This window comes from Bidens hawaiensis, unplaced genomic scaffold (genome assembly GCF_021521415.1).
Source record: "Bidens hawaiensis isolate Kalapana, Puna unplaced genomic scaffold, B.hawaiensis_p1.1 tig00005453_1, whole genome shotgun sequence".
Lineage (NCBI taxonomy): Eukaryota > Viridiplantae > Streptophyta > Magnoliopsida > Asterales > Asteraceae > Bidens > Bidens hawaiensis.
The window spans coordinates 107,471-128,981 of NW_027491347.1; the positions used below are offsets into that span (position 1 = coordinate 107,471).

The following is a 21,511-nucleotide window of genomic DNA, read 5'->3' on the forward strand; positions in this document are numbered from 1 at the left end:
GCTAAAGAGATGAAGCTACTGCCAAGGGGGAGTCTGTTGGTGCATGATGTCAGTAGTTCAGTGTCGAGTGTCTGTAATCGTGTTAGTTAGATTTGAGTTTTGTATGTAAGCGAAGTTATCACAAGTTCGCTAGTTATAGGCGAACTTGTGGAACAAGCGAAGTTAGGAACAACTTCGCCTGAACTTACCAGGCGAAGTTGTCGTCTATATATTCAGCTAGGTTACGGCTGAGAAGTTAAGAAAAAGAGAGAGGAGAGAGTCTTATTCGTGTATTCGAGTCAGAGAGTTTGTATTCAGTGATCATAGTATCACGTGTTTACGGTTGGAATACAACGTGTGTTTGATTATCGTATCGTGTGTTAGCTCGTATCGTTTTCTTTACTCGTAACGTCTTACGTAGGGATTCCGCACCTACGTAGAACGCGATATCTCGTGTAGATCCGGCTGGGAACCTACACTATTCACTAGCATATCGCTAACGTATTTTTCTAACCCATTTTACAGGAACACGATATGATAGAAGATTGGAGATATAGTCATTAGACGCTATCTGATGGCTTAGATATTTGAAATAATAATTAATGTAAATTATATTTTTCTCGAATACGTTTTCTATTATCAAACGGGTATTTAAATCTCGACATTTTATAAAAGTATATTTTAAAAGACTTCCACTAAAAGAATGCAACTCTGATATATTTACAAAACCGGTACCAACTATTGGTCATACGTCTAGGCCCTAAGGCCGGGTGTGACAGTGGACAACTATTGGTCATACCAACTATTGGACATTTTTTTCAATAAATATCAAATTAGGAATTTATAGGACAAAGTCCAATAATATTTAGGAATAGCTCGTACGACCTCCACAGGACCATTCATCCATCAAATTTCACTGAGTGCATCTAAAGTATTTGGAGTTAGAGAGACATCACCACGTAAACACAAGAATTTATAGTGGTTCAACTGGATGTCAACTAAGGTGGGTTGTAAATGAGCCATGCTCGAGCCCGAGCTTGTTAATACTTAGGGCCCGTCTCGTTTTAATTTAAGAGGGTTCGAGTTCGGCTCATTAGAGCTATCTCTATAGCTCAAGCTCCACTTGTGGGTAGGTTTGGGTCAACGAAAACACAATTGCAATAATATCATCAAACCGAATCAAACAATGCTTGAATATGTGTATAGTTTTCAACTATCATGTGGTAAGGGTTTTATTCTACCACATTGACATCCTTGAAGTTATGTATTGCAATAACAAGCTTATTTGACATCCCTAGAAAAATAACATCAAACCTAAAATTTAATCAGCCATCATAGTTTTCAACATCTTTAGATCACAATGAAAAATTATGAAAATAGGGTAATTATGAGCTTGTTTCCATCCTACAAACAAGAATCCACAAGATTGTGTAATAAATCTGCAATATAATATAATGAAACATTGATGGCCAGATTCGAACGTGGGTCTTCTACAGATCTGTTCAACGCTTTACCACGAGACTAGCAAATCATTTAGAGTTTTAAGTTCAAACTACAAGATATATAATATATAATAAAACTATTTATACTTTTAATGCAAGAACATATAAATCAATGCATATTGAAAGCAGGCTTAAAAACAATTGCTTAAGAGCAGTGTCTATACACAATTGCTTTGGGTGCACGGATAGTCGGATACACTCAAGAATCTCAAATTTAAGATGTATATATGCATCTTTTAAAGACTTTAATTAGTTTGACAAAACATATATCTAAAAACATGAACTAGTATATTCAATTTCTGTGAATTTGAAAGCAATGCCAAGGCAACACAGGTACAAAAGTCCATATGATTCCGTCACGTGTCACTTTATCTCAGTATTAAAGCAACGGAAACTGGGCTGCAAGCCTGCAACATTATTCCCGAAGGGTCGACGGAAGGCCATTATTTGAAACCACTTTTATTTAATAGCTTAGTACTGAATCCAACTACCGTTCTACAATGCATATGCAGAGTACACACACTTCTCTCACTTTTTTAATTCCATCAATTAATAAGTACACACAATTCTCACCTGGCCCCTCCTATTATTAGAATGATAGATTGCTTCCTACAAGTACTTTCTTTCTTCATAATGTTAGATTCAAGTTCTAAAAATCTTCAACACTACACTGGTTCATCACTTTGTGTTCCTCACTCTTCTTAAAATCAGTCCTGCTAATTAACCTTGTTATTCTTATACAAATGATTAAGGGTTCGAATCTTCCTACGGATGATCATGTTGCATTATTGAAAATCAAATCCAGGATTACAGACGACCCTCACGGTGTTTTCAGATCGTGGAATGATTCTCTTACTTTTTGCACGTGGCAAGGAGTGACATGTGGTCGTCGACACCAAAGAGTCACAAGCTTAGATCTAAGAGGCGAAGGTTTAGCTGGTTCTTTATCTCCGTTTCTTGGAAACCTCAGCTTTCTCAGGTTCATCATGTTTGATGACAACCGGTTTTATGGAAGTTTCCCACATGAAGTAAGTCATTTATCACGATTACAAATGCTTTCCCTTGGCAAGAACTTTTTCACTGGAGAAATCCCAGCCAACTTATCAAGTTGCTCAAAACTTTGGTTACTTGACTTATCTTCAAATAAGTTGTCTGGGAAAATCTCAAATATTTTTACTTCTCTATTGATGATGAGAGTGTTATACTTACGCAAAAATAACTTCACCGGTGGGATTCCACCATCCATTGGCAATCTCACATATCTGGAAACTCTCTCTCTCTCGGTAGAAACCCGTTAGGAGGGAGCATTCCCGACTCCTTCAATCAGTTGAAAGAATTGAAACAATTAAGCCTAGGACGAAATGGCCTCATCGGAGTGTTTCCATTGTTTTTCTATAACCTTTCAATGTTACAATATCTAAATATTCCACTCAACCAACTTCATGGCAATCTACCCACAAACTTATGTTTGAACCAACCTCATCTCCGGATACTAGAAATAGATAGTAATCACTTCAGTGGATTCCTTCCACCCTCGATATCAAATTGTTCAGAATTGGAATGTTTGATGCTTCTGTAAATGATTTCATGGGGAGAATACAGATTGATTTTAAAAAACTACAAAAACTTCAGTTTTTGGGTATTGGTAAAAATAATTTTGAAAGAAACCGTGTTGATTGCAAGAATCTATTTGATTCTTTGTCCAACTGTAGCAATTTAGAGAAACTAGAACTTAAGGAAAGCCGATTAACAGGGGTGTTACCAAATTCGCTAGGGAACTTCTCATCCAAACTGAGTTACATAGGACTTGTTGGAAATTATGTCTCAGGCTCGCTGCCTTCATCTATAGGAAACTTGCTGGGCCTAACTATGATTCATCTAGCGCTAAATAACTTCACAGGTATGACTCCTGAAAGCATAGGAAAGCTTAGAAACATGGAAAGGCTATATCTTGACTTAAATGCTTTCTCTGGGATTATTCCACAGTCTATTGGAAACCTCTCACTTCTAACCGAACTAGATTTTGGTGGAAACAAATTGGAAGGCACTATACCCCTGACTTTAAGAAGTTGTAATAAGTTGGTATTTCTGGACCTTTCTAGAAATAACCTTAGAGGAAAGGTACCCAAGGAAATATTCCAACTTTCTTCACTTTCCATTGCACTTGATCTGAGTCAAAACAATCTGCATGGAGTGCTACCACAAGAGATTAGCCACCTAAAGATGTTAGGATATCTTGATATGTCTGCTAATCACTTATCAGGTGAACTTCCGAGTAGTTTTGGCAGATGCATCGCCTTCAAATACTAAATCTTTCTAAAAATTTATTCCATGGATCAATTCCGGTGCCAATGCGTTCTTTGAGAGGCCTCGAATATGTTAACTTGTCCCAAAATAACTTTTCTGGGCCTATTCCAAAATATTTTCAAGAAATGGATTTGAAGTATTTAGATCTTTCATATAATAACTTCGAGGGAGAGGTGTCTGTTAAAGGTGTTTTTGCCAACACTAGTACGATTTTAATCATTGGAAATCGTAGACTTTGTGCTGCTACACCTGAGTATCACCTACCCAAATGCACAACTAGAAAGCTTTCTGTTGGTGTTGGTGGTGTTGTGATCGTGTTATCTTCCACTGTTGTAGGTTTGGCTCTGATGTCATTTCTATTGTTTTACTTTCGTATAAAAAGGAATACAAATAAAGAAATAGATACAATATCGGCTGTATCTTTTGACAAGATTTCATATGGAAGAATTTTCAAAGCAACCGATGGGTTTTCTCTAAATAATCTGATTGGTACGGGTAGCTTTGCTTCGGTGTTTAAAGGAGTTATTGATGAAAGTGGCGTCACTGTGGCAATCAAGGTGCTAAACCTTAACCACCAAGGAGGTTTTAGGAGTTTTATGGCCGAGTGTGATGCTTTGAGAAATATTCGCCATCGCAACATGGTGAAGGTGATAACTTCTTGTTCAAGCATTGATTTTCAAGGCAATGATTTCAAAGCTTTAGTTTATGAATTCATGCCAAATGGGACTTCGGACAGTTGGTTGCACTCAATACACCAAGTGCTAAATCTTGTTCAAAGAATCAACATTATCAAGGACGTGGCTTGTGCTATTGATTATCTACATTGTCGGTGTGGAAACGTAGTCATACATTGTGATTTGAAGCCGAGCAACATTTTACTAGACATTGATATGGTAGCTCATGTTGGAGATTTTGGGCTCGCGAAAATTCTTTCACTTGAAGGAGTTCATAAATGCAAACATCAATAGCTCAAGTGTTTTTAGAGGAACCATCGGGTATGCGCCTCCAGGTAAGCTAGTGATCAATAGTCCATAGAAATGTTTTCTTTTAATCTACATTATATTGTATGATTAACTCTACATGAGTTTCAGAATATGGACTTGGAAGGGCAATCTCAACCAGTGGGGACATATATAGCTATGGAATCCTACTGTTGGAGATGATGACAGGGAAGAAACCTGTTGATCCAATGTTTGAAGAAGATCTAACTTTGAATTCCTATGCTAAGAATGCATTGGTTGATGGTTCTTTGCTTCAGATTCTCGATCCAGTGCTTCTAAATGAGAATGTCGATGAAAGTAGTTTGATCTCGTTAGTAAAAATTGGAGTGCAATGCTCTTCCGAGTCTCCACAAGATCAGATGGATATTGAGACTGTTGTTCAGGCGCTCTTCTCAATACAATGGAAACTACATATTAATTAGTGAAAGCTCCACACATCAAGTGCCTCAACCCCCAAAAGGCTAGTATGTGACTGGGTTATAATAATTGTTATATCGTATTAAGTTAATGTTTGAATCTGAATGAACGTTTGCTCTTATGTCTAAAATTAGGCGGGTGATGCATATGGATTATTTGGCTTGTACATGTTGTGATCAATAGATGGAGACCGCTGACCACCTTGCGAAGGTAGCCTGGGAACAAGTAAACATATGGTGTAAGATCATCAGCACATCAAGCAACTCCATGGCGAAAGTGAAAGTTGTCCCTATTAGAATTAAATAAACATTATTAGGTTTAAGACTTTATGTTATTATTATTTGTATTATTATTTGTGACAGAATATAAGTTAGGATAGATTAAGAATATTAGGGTTTGCATAAGTCACGAGAATACATAACCGTCTAAAACGGTTACTCGTCAAACGTCGCGACCCTTTATTCACTTCTGTATATATATGAACACATTGTAAACCTTGATATTCACCAAGATCATTCAATCGATTATTATTGTTTTGATCCACCCTTATTGTTTCATCTTTTCAGTTCATATCTTTGTATACTTGTGTTTATGATATCGAGTTTCTAACAAACTGGTATCATAGCCAAGTTCGTCACACACAAAATCACACAAACTCGATTATGGAGAACACAAGAAGAAGATACAGGAATCGCTAGAAACAATCCCAGGAAGAATGAAGACTGTGTTTTTATTGCCGACAGCCAGGACACTTTATTAACAAGTGCATATTGAAAGAACGGGAGGAGGCCACACTTCTGATCCGCCATGTGATTGATACGGGGACTCGGATGGAAAACGGTGTTGATGATTACACAAAAGAATATATCGTTAGTGGCACATAAAACGGAAAATGGACAGATATTTGGGTTGTCAACACAGGTTTTCATCAACATATGTCAGGTAATCTTTCTCAGTTTAATGATATTAAACAATCGTTTGGGATAGAAACCCGGATTAGAGAAAACAATATTGCTTTCATTAGGGGTATTGGCCAAATACACTTAGGTAGTGTTTAATATGATGGAATAAAAGGTATAATGAAATGAATCATTTCAAGTGAATGAATTAAAGCATGTTTGGTTGTCATGTGTTAATGAAATAGGTTTATTCCTTAAGGAATGAAACTCCTTCCATTTATAGGATTTTCATTCCTTTAATAGGGGGTGTTTTTTTTCATTCCTTCAAGGAATGGAATGAACCAATAATAATAATAATAATCTCTATTATTTTTATTATATCAATATTATATTATAATTATTTATTTATATTATAGTTATGGTATATTATCAATATTATTATAATAATATATTATTATTAGTTTGCATATTTTAATATAACTATTATTATATTAGAATTACTATTATATTTAAATTTTGAGAAGTTAACATTTCACAACATACATGTGTGATTCAACGTTTTTACGAGTATGTTTATTTGGTTAAATAATCTCGTTGTAAGGCGTGGGTCTTAAAAACTAGTTATTATGAATACTAATATTATTAATTATTATTATTCAACGTTTTTACGAGTACGTTTATTAGTATTATTTACTATTAATAATATTCACCAATGATAATAATTATTATCATTGGTGAATAATTATAATAATAATAAAAAAGTGAAGAATCATTTCATTCCTATATGGTAACCAAACATGACAATGGAATGGTAATAATTCATTTCATTCCTTTACCCATTCCATTACCATGTTCATTTCATTCCTTCTTTCATTTCATTACATCATACCAAACAGACCCTAAGATCTTGATGGAAATAAGATAAAGATTAATAGTGTATATTACTCTCCTAATCTAGGAAAGAATGTGTTAAGCATGCACCAATTAAGATTATAAGGAATTATTGTTAAGATCGAAGGAATCAAATGCACGCTTAATAATATGTTTCAAGAATCTCATGAGTTTATTTCAAGTAATACAAATTTGTTTAAAAATTTGGAGATCCATCTATTCATGATAATTATGAACAAGAGCATCTCAATTCCTATTTTAAACACTTGGAATTAAGTCAAGATCAGATTCGGTTTCACAAAATAAACAACTTGATAAATGATCTTACATTTAATTCCTTTGATGATTGTGTTGCTCTATTGGATTTAATTGACACAACAAATGAAGTGTGGTACCACCGTGAAGTATTTAAAGATAAATTCTTGCAAATGGTTGATTGGTTTCTACACTTTTATTTAATGATGCAAATCGTCCAATCCCTCCGATGTTTAAAATAAACAGAAGATTAGAATTATTTGATCTCTATATGATGGTTAAAATCAAAGGAGGGTATAAACGGGTCAAAGAATACAATATGTGGGTCATAATTGCAAAAGATTTAAGCCTTGACTATGAAGATTGTGATCTGATTCGGAATCTTTACACTCAGTACCTTGATGTATTGGAATGGAATTATCAAAGTATTAAAAGACAAAGGATGCCGAAGATAGAAGAATCCTCCTCAGCCTACATAGAAAATCAAGAAATAGATGACAAAGGATCTACAGACATCAATGAGGAAGGATATGCATACTATCAGGGAGAAGACTGGAACGCAGCAAAATGATTAATCAAGCGAAAGAAGTTCGACTTTGCAAAAGCAACCGATGCAGTGAATGAAGCCCATTCAAGCCTACTCAAGAACCCTCTTGAACTTAATAATGTTTAAGGGGGCATGTTAGATTTAAATAAACATTATTAGGTTTAAGACTTTATGTTATTATTATTTGTATTATTATTTGTGACATAATATAAGTTAGGATAGATTAAGAATATTAGGGTTTGCATAAGTCACGAGAATACATAACCGTCTAAAACGGTTACTCGTCAAACGTCGCGACCCTTTATTCACTTCTGTATATATATGAACACATTGTAAACCTTGATATTCACCAAGATCATTCAATCGATTATTATTGTTTTGATCCACCCTTATTGTTTCATCTTTTCAATTCGTATCTTTGTATACTTGTGTTTATGATATCGAGTTTCTAACAGTCCCGATGTCATTGGAAATACCTAAAGATCTACAAAAAGATTAAACATGTGATCTACTTGATGACTCTATGGTGTTTTTGGAAAGTTAGAAATGACATAATTTTCAACAACAAATTATTGCTATAGGATAAAGTTAGGGTGTTGTTAAACATACCCCCCCCCCCCCTTCATACCATTTTTATTAAACATACACCTTCCTTTAACTGATTAAATCAATTACTAGTAGCTCTTAACATTATTTACGTACATGTTAACCCTTACAACATTTTTTTCACTTACTAGTCTCCGCTACATATATCAAACTAAAAACAAATGCTATTATTATTAATTTATTTTTATAAGTGTTAATATTGTAAATATTTATAATATCTATTTTTTAACTTAATTGTATCAACACACACATATATATTGTTTTATAAAAATAATAATGCATCGACACTGATAATAAATTATTATTATTATGATCAAGGACAATAGCATAAAAAGAGAGAAAAAAATAAATAAAAACTTTATAGTTTTAATTAAACTTTTTTATGAGAGGCCATAAAATACAATAAAATGTTGCAGTGGAGTAATATATTAAAGGAACTAAAGGTTCAAGAGACGGAGTATGACAAATAGACGAGAAGGATACGTTTAGCTTATCCCTAAAGTTTTGAAGGAAATGGAGGCGAGCATTTCCATTTTGATAAACAATAAGGCAAAAATAAAAATATAGGTTAAAGTAAATCCGGTAATTTTGATATTTAATTACCTACTTCTATTTTGATTGTATTACTCTAGCATATTGCCGGTAGTATAATCAAAAAAGTAGAGAATCAAATATCAAAATATAAGCAATTAAGTTGTGTTAAATGGTGTACCTGTTTAAGACACGATATGGCTTGTTAATTAAAAAAGTGCAATATGTAATGTTATTTTTGTTTTTTAAATAATTGATATTAGTAGGGTAGACTCCATCATTTCTCTTATTGGTACATGAAATTTAAAATTGTCTTATAACAATGACATTTAAAGTAGTTAAATGAGTTGTATTCATGTTTCATGCATGTGTTAAGCACACACTTCTAACCTTTTATATATATTAATTGTTAAGACACGAATTGACAGCCTTAAAATGGTGTTTTTTTCTTTTTGAGTCTCGTAGTGAACAGAGATGTACATTAAGGAGTATTTATATATTTTGTTTGATGCTGCTTTTTGTTTCTTATGCCCTATTCTTAGTAGGCTACATATTCCTTGCTATTTGGTAGTTTGCTATCTATATATTGCTAAGTGTCTTTGCTTGTAGGATGTATGTTTACTCTGTTTACCTGTATGTAGCTTTATAAGTTGGGGGTCTCTCTGGAAGCAGTCTCTCTATTCTTACGGATAGAGGAAAGACTTGCCTACATCCCACCCTCCCCTGACCCTACCGATAGCGTGCTATACGGTGGGATATACAGGGCTTGATTGATTGATTGATTGAGTGTGTTGTTAAAAAAGATAAAGAAAGAATAACATATTATTTCTGTCTTAAAAGTAGGGTTGTTCACGAGCCGAGCTGAACCGAGCGAAGTCTTGCTCGTTGCTTGGCTCGTTTAAACCGAACGAAACCGAACGACTGAAATTCGAACCGAGTGAAAACCGAAACGGGCCAAAATCGAATCGAGCATTTTTCGATCGAGCATCGAGCGATTTCGAGCACTATTTATTTCTTTTTCACTTAAAAATTATAAATAAGAAACAAATTTAAAGGTTGTAAATAATATATTTTATAAATAAATTAGTAGTGTTTAGACAAACGTGTACTAGATTGTAAATTTTTATTAAAAATAAGTTTGAAGTGAGATATAATGCTCATGTAACAAACTTCTAGTATTTTAAAAACTTGAAGCAAACAAATAAAACTATAAAATTGATGGAATATGAATAATTTAAAGAGAGAAAAATAATTGTAAGCTTATATTTATGTGTTTTGTCTATATATTTATATATTTGTTCATATATAATTATATATAAAGTAAATTAAAAATATTTGAGCCGAACCGAACCGAGGAGACCTTTGCTCGTTGATTGGCTCGCTTACAAACCGAACCGAGCAGAGCGGCTCGTTTTCAATCGAGCGAAAAAACGAGCAAGCATTTTCCGAGCAAGCGACGAGCAATTTTGAGCGACGTACGGTTTAGACGGCCTTACTTAAAAGTAAATACATAAAGGAAGTTAACTTATAGGGTTGGGTGGGGTGGTGTGGTGTGTCTTGGACGTTTAAGAAACGCATGGCCCCCTCTATTTATGGTAGTGATAGAATACGTGTAGACAGGAGTGAAAGTCTGAAAGACTAAAACACTGCTGACTTGTGAGTCAATTGAAATTGACTTCGACGTAGAAACTCCCATTATGTTCCGATTATTATTAATTATTTATACCATAACTTTTTATTAAATTTAAACTAAAAAAAGTACCATAATTAATTCCTGAATATAATTATCAAGTAATTTAAAGATTACGGATTTATGTTTATCTTTTTCTCTTTTTTTCTTTTTCTTTTTTTTCATTTTCCTTGAACAATCATTTTCTTAAAAACACTTCGAGACTAGCAAGCCGTTAGCCCCACAAAATTAGATACACCAATTTAGAAAACCCACCAGGTTACATAGTTAATATCAATCGTATAGCAGTGTTATTTTCGTTTTTACTTTTCTTTTTTTCCAAATTATAAGACTTCTAATCTAGTGGCATAACTTGGTTTAGTAACAAATTGGACCAAAGGTCTATTAGTCGAGTGACAGTCTCATGGGTCATGGATTCCAGTCACACCTAGAACAAGACTAGCATCACCAATCGTCACCATTATGAGTTTAATTATTTTAAAATGGTTATCGGTATGCAAATTCAAAAGCTTGAAAACGTGTTAACAAGGTAACCACTAACTTGCTTACGTGTTTGAGTTCTATGAGTCCGATTTGTAATTTTAGTGGCTTTAGTAAATTAAACTTGTTAAAGTTGGTTGAGATGTATCCATATGAATTTGATTAAAAAGACAAGCTTATATATGAACTCGGCTACTACATAATTACCAATGTGAAAGAAGATAAGTTGTTCGCCAACTTAAATGGGGTAGGTGATCTTGTCAAAACTGATGGTGAAAACAAGATTACATTATCGTTATTCTATCGTTTAATAAAGTTATTAGTTTTGTCAGTTGCAACGACCTGTTCTGAAAGATGTTTTTCTTCAGTGAAGAATGTGAAAAGGATTTGCGTAATAGGATGGGTAATTGGTGCATGAATGATTCTTGCATTTGTTACATAGAAAGGGAGTTCCTCCAACAGTTTGGGTCGAAGATGTAATGCAACAATTTCAAAAGATGAAAACTTATAGGAAACAACGATATGTAGTTTTTTTTAATTCGTAAAGACCATTTCATTAATATTATGTTTTTTTTAATTTCTAATGACAATGTCGTTTTTATTATTGTATCGTATTTTTATTATGTGATGAACTTTACCTAAATAAAACATAGAACTGATCTGAGTTTTTTTTACATATGACTATGAAATTGGAACATCTAAATGTGATTTTAGTTATGGGTTTCATGTTCTTCAAATGAAGGTATAATCCATTTGTCATGGTGATATTAAATGTCCGAACATTTGCTGTAAAAAGAAATCACGTAACCAAAATCAAATAACACATGAATAATACAACTGACATATATATGATTATAAAGTGTAAGAAATTTAAACAAAAATCAAATAACACATATGAATAGTACAACTGACATATATGATTATAAAGTGTAAGAAATTTAATCATAGAAAGTCAAGTAAAAACTTTAATGATAGAAACTCAAGCATTTTAGACCTCTCAAGCTGTCGAGCATTTAATTATGTTTTCTGGACTTTATAACCCTTCTTAACTTTATATAAGCATAACATCACCTATTTTCTTTTCTTTTTACTGCATTTCACCTAAAGAAAATGGTTTAATCATTTTAAATTCATCTCACTCTTATTATTGTTAATTTAATATATTGTTTTTTTTTTTTTTGCCTTTTAACATGTGAAAAGTATAATCCATGATCCCTTTTTAACAAATTTAATACAAGTGAAGAGTGGTTTAATTCATCTTTAAAGTATGTCATCTTAATTTATGGTGGATTAGAGTATACCCTATAGTCTTAGAAGTAAAACCCACTAAAGTTAATAGATCGATGTGACTTACAATAATAATGCAAAGTCAAAAGTCTTAATGGTATCAAATCAAAATAAGAAATCTTTTTAATTACTGGGCAATATTGTAAATATAACATGTTTTCCATTGTTACTTGATATATGATATAAATAGATTGCTTCCTTTCTTACATTCATAATCTTGAATTAAGCTCAATACATATATCTTGAACACCGAGAAGTATGTGCTCTTCATTCTTCTTAAAAACAGTCATGCTTCTTCTTGTTCTTACACGAATGAATGTTGCTGGATCTGGTTTGAATCTGCCTACGGATCATGTTGCATTACTAAAAATCAAATCCATGATGAAAGACGACCCTCACGGTGTTTTAAAATCATGGAATGATTCACTTCCTTTTTGCATGTGGCGAGGAGTGACGTGCGGTAGACGACACCAAAGAGTCACAATCTTGAATCTAAAAGGCGAAAACTTATCAGGTTCTATATCTCCTTTTCTGGGAAACCTCAGCTTCCTCCGGTCCATCATCTTAGATGACAACCGGATTTATGGAAGTATCCCTCATGAAATAAGTCGTTTAGCACGATTACAAGAGCTTTCCCTTGACAAAAATTTTCTTACCGGAGAAATCCCGGTTAACATATCAAGTTGCTCAAAACTAAGGATAATTAGCTTACAAGCAAACAAGTTGTCTGGGAAAATTCCAACTATTCTTAGTTCCTTGCGCATGATAAGAACGTTAGTCTTACAGAAAAATAACTTCATAGGTGGGATTCCACCATCCATCTGCAATCTCACAAATCTTGAAAATCTCTATCTTGGTGGAAATCCGTTAGGAGGGAGCATTCCCGATTCTTTCAATCAGTTGAACAAACTGAGACAATTAGGCATCGCGGAAAATGGCCTCGTTGGAGTGTTTCCATTGTTCTCCTACAACCTTTCAAAGTTAGAATTTGTAAATATTCCACAAAACAACCTTCATGGCAATCTCCCCCGTAACTTATGTTTGAACCAACCACATATCAACACACTGGTGATAGGTGATAATCGGTTTACCGGGTCACTTCCACTCTCAATATCAAATTGTTCAGAGTTGATAGATTTTGATGTTTTTGATAATTATTTCACGGGAGGGTTAAAGATTGATTTCGGAAAACTGCAAAAACTTCAGTTTTTAGGTCTTGGTCACAATAACTATGAAACGAACCCTATTGATTGCAAGAATCTCTTTGATTCTTTGTCCAACTGTAGCAATTTAGAGCAATTGGAGCTTTACGAAAGCCAGTTAACAGGGGTGTTACCGAATTCACTTGGGAACTTCTCATCTAAACTGAATTACATAGGGCTTTTTGGGAATTATATATCAGGCAGTATCCCTTCATCTATAGGCAATTTGTTTGGCATGAATTCAATTGATTTTGCGTTAAATAGCTTCACAGGCATAATTCCTGAAAGCATAGGAAAGCTTCGAAGCATGGAAAAATTGTCTCTTGGCTTGAATGCTTTCTCTGGGGTTATTCCACAATCCATAGGAAACATGTCATTTCTAAATGTACTATATTTGAGTACAAATAAATTGGAAGGCACTATACCATCGACTATAGGCGGTTGTGAAAAGTTGTTATATGTAAACCTTTCTAGTAATAACCTAAGAGGGAGTATACCGAAAGAAATATTCCAATTGTCTTCACTTTCCATTGGTCTAGATTTGAGTCAAAACAATTTGAGTGGAGTGCTTCCACAAGAGATTGGAAACTTCAAGATCTTAGAAAATCTTGATTTATCGGGAAACCGTTTATCAGGTGAACTTCCAAGTGGTTTTAGCAATTGCATTAGCCTTCAAACACTAAATCTTTCCAGAAATTTCTTCCATGGGTTGATTTCAGAGGCATTGAGCTCTTTGAGAGGCCTCGAATATGTTATCTTGTCCCGAAATAACTTTTCTGGGCCCATTCCAACATTTTTGCAAGAAATGGATTTGAAGTATCTAGATCTTTCATATAACAACTTTGAGGGAGAGGTGTCGGTTAAAGGTGTTTTTGCTAACACAAGTATGATATCAATCATTGGGAACCATAGACTTTGTGGTGGCATACCTAAACTTCACCTACCGAAATGCACAACCAAAAGAAGTACTAAAAAGCTTCATGTTGGTGTTGTCGTAGCGATCTCACTATCTTCCACTGTTGTAGGTTTGGCTCTTGTGTTAATTCTTTTGTTATACTTTTGTATAAAAAGGAAAACAGATAAATCATTTGGTACAACATCGACCAGATCATTTGAGAAGATTTCATATAGAAGCCTCTTCAAAGCAACCGAAGGGTTCTCTTTAGAAAATCTGATTGGTACCGGTAGCTTTGCTTCAGTTTACAAAGGAGTTCTTAATGAAAATGGCTTCACTGTGGCAATCAAAGTTTTGAACCTTAATATCCGAGGAGGTTTTAGGAGTTTTGTGGCCGAGTGTGATGCCTTGAGAAATATTCGCCATCGCAACCTGGTGAAGGTTATAACTTCTTGTTCAAGTATAGATTTTCAAGGAAATGATTTCAAAGCTTTGGTTTACGATTTCATGTCAAATGGGAGTTTGGAGAGCTGGTTGCATTCAACACACCAAACGCTAGATTTTGCTCAAAGAATCAACATTATCAAGGATGTGGCTTGTGCTATTGAGTATCTACATTGTCAATGCGGAAACATAGTTGTCCATTGTGATTTGAAGCCAAGCAACATTTTATTGGACACTGATATGGTTGCTCATGTTGGAGATTTTGGGCTTGCCAGAATTCTTTCCCTTGAAGGAGTTTCTAACGCAAGCAGCAATAGCTCAAGTGTTTTTAGAGGAACCATTGGGTATGCACCTCCAGGTAAGCTAACGAACACTATTCCATTTTACTGTGTTATACTATACGATTAACTCTATATAAGTTGCAGAATATGGATTTGGAAGTGCAGTCTCAACCAGTGGGGACATATATAGCTTTGGAATCCTGTTGTTGGAGATGATGACAGGGAAGAAACCTGTTGATCCAATGTTTAAAGAAGGTCTAACTTTGCACTCCTATGCTACGAATGCCCTGACTGATGGTTCCGTGCTTCAGATTCTGGATTCGGTACTTCTAAGTGAGGATGCCAATGAAAGGAGTTTGATTTCATTAGTGAAAATTGGAGTGAAATGCTCTTCTGAGTCTCCGCAAGATCGAATGGATATTGAGACTGTTGTTCACGAGCTCTTATCAATAACAATTGCAACCAGGTCTTAATTTGTTAAGCATCCGTAGATCAAATTTCGCAATCCCAAAAATCTAGTATGTGATTGTTTTATGTTGTTGGTTTATATCCTTTAAGTTGATGTTTGAATAAGAATAAAAGAATGTTTCTTATCTATGTTGATATTCGTACGGTACGCGCTGGATACAATGTTTGTTAATACTCAAGAAATACTAAAAACTAAACACCATTTTGTGGTTGAAAAGCTAGTTTTGGTGTTCTAGTTTTCATTAGATTGAGAAGTTTGATATATGTTTTAATGCAATAAGAAACTACAAAAAGAAAATAACGTACACTCTTCAATTTACTCTACAAACGGCCAACCTTAAAAGGCAGACCAACATTCTGGAAAACCTTGATCTCGCCACCCAATCCTGCAGTCACAATCACCAACCCCCATGCCGTTGCTTGGATGGTCTTCATTAGATTGAGAAGTTTGATATATGTTTTAATGCAATAAGAAACTACAAAAAGAAAATAACGTACACTCTTCAATTTACTCTACAAACGGCCAACCTTAAAAGGCAGACCAACATTCTGGAAAACCTTGATCTCGCCACCCAATCCTGCAGTCACAATCACCAACCCCCATGCCGTTGCTTGGATGGTCTTGTGACCTCGGTTACCACCCCAAACGGGAGTAGGTGATGTCATTTCATCAAACCTACCTGATGAACTGACAACCGCGCTAAACGACTCAGAGGGCCCTACACTCGAATCAACATTTGCATTGTGGTCTGTGTCTTCAACAACGTCCGTTGAGGGATTACTCTTTTTAGGAAGTGGTGGCAGCGTTGTTGACGATGGCTTACTGTGGCCAATATCATCATGTATAGGAGAAGAGCCAGTGACCGATGGTCGCAGGGTGGTGGTGGACCTTTTTGTGTGTCTCTTGGAATGCATTGCCACCAGTGGTTGTTCAAGTTTGTTGCTTCCGGGCCACGGTGCGGTGACAGAAACTTCTTTACAAGGGAAGTGTTCGTAAGATGTAATAATCGGATATTTGTGTTTCCCTTTGGTTTCTTCGTGCCTCCAAATGTATACTTGTGAATCTTCGCTAGCGCTGATTATGTATTTGCCATCCAGACTATAATCAGCAGAAAGTTGGCTGCTATTGTTCTTATAACCTGCCATTACAATAGTCAGTAGTGTAAGTTGATGTTTGAAGTCAAATTCATTTTACTATTAATCTAAATCAATGTTCAAATGTTTTTCATTCCATAATTTGTTTCACTTCTGGATGTTTATTCTCATTCTTGGTCTCAATCACCTCATTATATTCTTCCAGAAACAAAAAAAAATATCATGTCAATTTTGATTTTGAAACTTATCCTATTTGACCTGAAGAAAGTCAAATTATGCGTACCTTTGAATTTCTGGACAGTTTTTGTTCCATCTAAGATTCTAACACGTGAATCCGCTGATGTCACGAGTACTTCAGATGGATTCAATGTAGAAAACTGCAAGTTGAAACGAATTGTTAGCTTGACACAAAAAACTAATAAGGTAAAGGCATGTATAAGTCATATATGTACCTGAAAACCGGTTATCTTTTTGGGCTGCGGCCTTTTCTTAGTTTTCAATTCAACTTGTTCCTTGAACTCAAGCTTGCAATCTAGAATAAAAAATGGCATCAGTTGGTAGATGACTGTAATTTTGTAGTTTTGTCTATTAAATCTAAGTCACGTGCATACACGAAGAAAACATTTTAACCCAAAAGTATTACTAAAAGAATCATATTTACAAAAGCAATTCCAAACACCCACGATTTCGTATTCTCTGTCAAACCAAAAACGTAAAGATTAAATATGTCCTTTATATTTTAAAAAGATGGCACAAATAGTCCTTGTGGACCATATTAAAAGTTTAATCCCCAATAGAGTGATCAAGTTTAATAATGATCACTTCTTATTCCTCATATTTAAGAACTCAATATTAATTTCCTATACATATTCTTCATATATTTTGTGAGTGACCATGAGTGAAAAAAAATGACAATTCTGTTTTTTAACAGCGTTTGAAACTACCACAATGCCTAAGTGAGTCTTCCTAAAACGGTTCAACCATCGAGACTAATTTTGATACCTCAGATCTTACTCACCCAGCCACCCAGGACATAAGGAAAACCCACCATTATAGAAAAACTTTCTTAAATCATGTTGCAAACCTAAGGCCATAAGATTCAAGCCTTAACCATCACTCTTATGCCATTTGACCAGAAAGTCAATGGCAAAAAAGAGTATAATAAAAAGCAATTTAAAGTTTACTATTTAATTGAATTAAATTAGGATGTAGGAAGTTTTTAAAATATGAACACACTTTAGGATATATAAATGTGAGTTTTAGTTGTATGGACTAAGATAGAGAAGCATATGTGAAAGCTTTTCACTCTATCTAAGTCATTAGGTATTACTCATATTCATAAACAAAATATTACTCATATTCACAAACAAACATGTAATGGGTTGACCCACACATGACACGATATTAAGTGGGTCCAACAAAACACGATAAGTATACAGGTTGGGTTAGTGTTCAACTCTCCAACATGAAATTCATTAACCTGCCAACCCGAAACACATTAACCGGGAACCTTGTAATCAAACCTAAATATGTGTTTAAAAAAAGCATATGCAAATATGCAATACAATCCATGTGTTTACTCAAAGCAAGCAGATTCTCAAGGTCTACCTAGAGGGAAAGCAACTTATTCATCACATTATTGCATTACACATCAAAACATAATCAACATAAAACAGCTATCAGTTGGTTTCATACTTGATATCAGCCATCACAAAATGATAACCGATAACTAGAAACAGTATAACGATGCCCAAAGAATTGGCAAAGAATCCCAGATCCTGATCATTAAACATCTGTTTAAAACATAGAGCAAGAACACATATCAGAGAACATTACAGTCATTTGACAATGATTGATCCAGCTGATCACAGCCTTTAAAAGAATTCACATAAAAAGGAATGTATGCAAATTAGAACAAATATGCTTTAAATTTGGACTCTTTTCATAACTTCATATGTAATTATCATACAAGTACATAAACTAGGGCTGTAAACGAACCGGTTCGTGAACCTTTAGACGGAAAGTTCGTTTATGCTCATTTGTTTAATAAATTAACCAACACGAACAAAAGATTTTGTTCGTTTACTTAAATGAACGAACATGAACAGAGGTTGCGTGTGTTCATTTGTGTCCGTGAACGTTTGGTAATGTGTTCATTTATGTTTGTTTGCGTTCACTTGTTTATGTTCGTTAGTTAAAAGAATATTGTGTACATATTTAGGGGGTGTTTGGGATTGCTTATTTTCACCAACTTATAACTTATAAAACTTTTTGAAAAGTAATAAGGTGTTTGGGATTGGTTATATTGTGAGAGAAAAAGTTTCATAAGTTACACTTTTGTAACTTATTAACTTAATGAAAAGTTATAAGGAGGCAAAATAAGAAATCCCAAACACCCCCTTAATTTGTAATAACCAACCTAACATTTAAATTTTATAATTTTATTGTTTATGTTCAGTTTGTTTCGTTAATGATTTGTTTTACAAAATCTTCTTTAAGTAACAACAAATCTAAGTTGTGCTTTGTTGACATTATCGTAAAAAACCGCCGATTGGGGATGATTATGTTAATGATAAATAGTATATCTCAAGTGCTTAACTTTATATTTAACTAAGGTGACTACGTCTAATGAACAAGTTCAATTCCTTAACAAACAAACACAAACAAGATTTTCTGTTCGGTTGCGTTAATGAACCGTTTGTGAACAAGTTACATGCTAAACGAACGAACATGAACAAGGCTTCGTTCGGTTCGGTTCGGTTACAGATCTAACTATGACATTACTAGCATTAACTTAAATTCATTTCCTTGTGACATCTTTTCTCACTTTTGAAACTACATTGCTTTCAAGAACTATGTAAAAGTAAAATTTGTTTCATGATTAGTCCTCTGTTCCTATATATAATTCACAATTTCATAAAAAAGCTCCCTGTGTCTACTTATCTGAATTCCAAATTAATGACATCTGCCTCCCAAAACCCTAAATTGATCCCCAATCGGCTCGAATTAGAAGCCCTGATTTAATCGAACAAGAACCTAAAACCTTAAATCCATCCCAAGTAATGATGTTATCTTAATTAATCAGATCAACATACTATGCAATCGTAATGCTTAACCATTTCAAAATAAAACTCACACATTCAAATGCGATTAAATGAATTAAAAAGAAGAAGACGGCAATCTAATCGGCAGGATGATTAGAAACCCTAAATTAATAACAATAAGAAGAAAAAACCTGACATTTGCTATCTATGACTTTGAGAGATAAATCCGGCTTCTTCCTGTAGGCGATAACGCACCAGAAAATACCTCCTGCTTCCAAAGGAAAAAGTAAGTTTGACTTTGACTTTAATTTTTCTACAATTTACAAAACCCAAATTACACATTTTAGAATCTTAGATGTGTTTTTAATCTAACTAAATAAAAAAGAGTCCTTCACAATGTGATGTAGCGGTAGAGAGCATGCATTTTTTAATGGAGACCTAAGTTCAAACCTCACTTACAACACTTTGAAAGGACATAGGTGGCTTAATGAAGAAGACGGTGATCTTTGTGATCTCCAATTCGATCCTGAGGGCGGCCAGGTTTTGCCACCAGTGGGCCTTTGGGCGGATGGATTTTCCCCGGAACTGGAGATAACTTGGAGGCGCTTAAGGGCTCCGTATGGCTGGGTTGGGCCAGCTGGCGGTGACCTTTTGCCATTGGGTCACCCCGTACGGAGTACCTAAGCATTCTAGGTTTGTTGGCCGTTCAAAAAATAAAATAAAATAAAATAAGTATGATCCCGTTCGTAATCTTAACTCTTAAGAGCATCTACAACGGTGTCAATGTGACACTAAACAAGCACACGAAATTGTATAGGTTTTTATTGATGTGGGGTTGATTTTTATTTACAGTTTAAAGATAAAATTTGTAACACGAACTAAAGGCAGGCTCCACCTCATTTGTCCTTCTTTTACAAAAATAACAAAGCTGACAAGGACACTCTTCTATATGGTACTTTGGTAGATTTAAAAAGTGAGAAATGTGCTAATATTTAGATCATAAATATGTTTCTCATTAAAAGGGGCGGGCAATATCAAGGTTTCCATGTTTAATTGGATCAGTTATAGGAGAAAGAGATGTAGTTTGAATCGGTTAAACTAATGTAGTTGTCCTTTTAGTCTAAATTTAGATTTAGACCACAAGTAGTTATATATTTAAAATAAAATCCAAGTCCATGCGATTGATTTAAAGGTAGTGAGCGAAATGATCTACAACAATTTCAAAGCCAATTCCAAATGCCCTTTGTGAATGTAAACCCAAAAAAGGTATGAGTGATCTCTTACTCAGCTTAGCCACTGCAATGACACAAAGATGAAGAAACCGTAATTCCTCTAGATAAAAGATTTCCGAAATGGTATTTATGGGTGTCCGTCATATAAAAACAATTAATATTCAATGAAAGCCAATTAATTAATATATAAGCCGCCCGATACTTGATCTAATCATGAGCTATCTCATCAAGTAAACCAAAAATATTTCATAGGCATTTCTCCTTCATCTCAATTATCGACCGAATCTATGAATTGAAGCTTATCGTTATAATGATTTTAGCACACAACACAACCGAATCCCTTCTTCTCCTCGGCTCTCTTCTCCAAAGCAAAAAAAATTGCTCATTAAAATTCAAGTTCTTCCTATTCTAATTCTTTGTCTAATGAAACATTTTTTTTAAATGATACATTGACGTAA

At 34.3% G+C, this 21,511-nt stretch overlaps 2 protein-coding genes and 2 pseudogenes across 2 annotated transcripts; 2 read left to right on the forward strand and 2 right to left on the reverse strand.

Annotated features, from left to right (window-relative positions):
* The first annotated feature begins 2,224 nt into the window (after positions 1–2,224).
* On the forward strand, positions 2,225–5,211 carry LOC143629728 (receptor kinase-like protein Xa21; annotated as a pseudogene).
* A 7,469-nt stretch (positions 5,212–12,680) lies between these two features.
* On the forward strand, positions 12,681–15,758 carry LOC143629729 (uncharacterized). Its single transcript, XM_077098923.1, has 2 exons — positions 12,681–15,291; positions 15,359–15,758. The coding sequence occupies exons 1-2, from the start codon at positions 12,681–12,683 to the stop codon at positions 15,685–15,687; spliced, it is 2,940 nt and encodes a 979-aa protein (XP_076955038.1). The 3' UTR covers positions 15,688–15,758.
* Positions 15,759–16,118: 360 nt separating this feature from the next.
* Positions 16,119–17,328, reverse strand: LOC143629730 (uncharacterized). Its single transcript, XM_077098925.1, has 3 exons — positions 17,230–17,328; positions 17,061–17,154; positions 16,119–16,821 (listed from the first exon to the last, which is right to left on the reverse strand). Exons 1-3 carry the CDS (start codon positions 17,326–17,328, stop codon positions 16,196–16,198), a joined length of 819 nt encoding a protein of 272 aa, XP_076955040.1. The 3' UTR covers positions 16,119–16,195.
* Positions 17,329–18,032: 704 nt separating this feature from the next.
* On the reverse strand, positions 18,033–18,633 carry LOC143629688 (dolichyl-diphosphooligosaccharide--protein glycosyltransferase subunit 4B pseudogene; annotated as a pseudogene).
* Between the last annotated feature and the right edge of the window lie 2,878 nt (positions 18,634–21,511).

Coding starts and splice junctions, on each gene's coding strand:
- LOC143629729 (XM_077098923.1), top strand. CDS start 12,681: ATGCTTCTTCTTGTTCTTACACGAATGAATGTTGCTGGATCTGGTTTG. Junction 15,292..15,358: donor CATTGGGTATGCACCTCCAG/GTAAGCTAACGA, acceptor TATAAGTTGCAG/AATATGGATTTGGAAGTGCA.
- LOC143629730 (XM_077098925.1), bottom strand. CDS start 17,328: ATGCCATTTTTTATTCTAGATTGCAAGCTTGAGTTCAAGGAACAAGTT. Junction 17,155..17,229: donor AAAAGATAACCGGTTTTCAG/GTACATATATGA, acceptor TTCAACTTGCAG/TTTTCTACATTGAATCCATC. Junction 16,822..17,060: donor AACTGTCCAGAAATTCAAAG/GTACGCATAATT, acceptor TTGTAATGGCAG/GTTATAAGAACAATAGCAGC.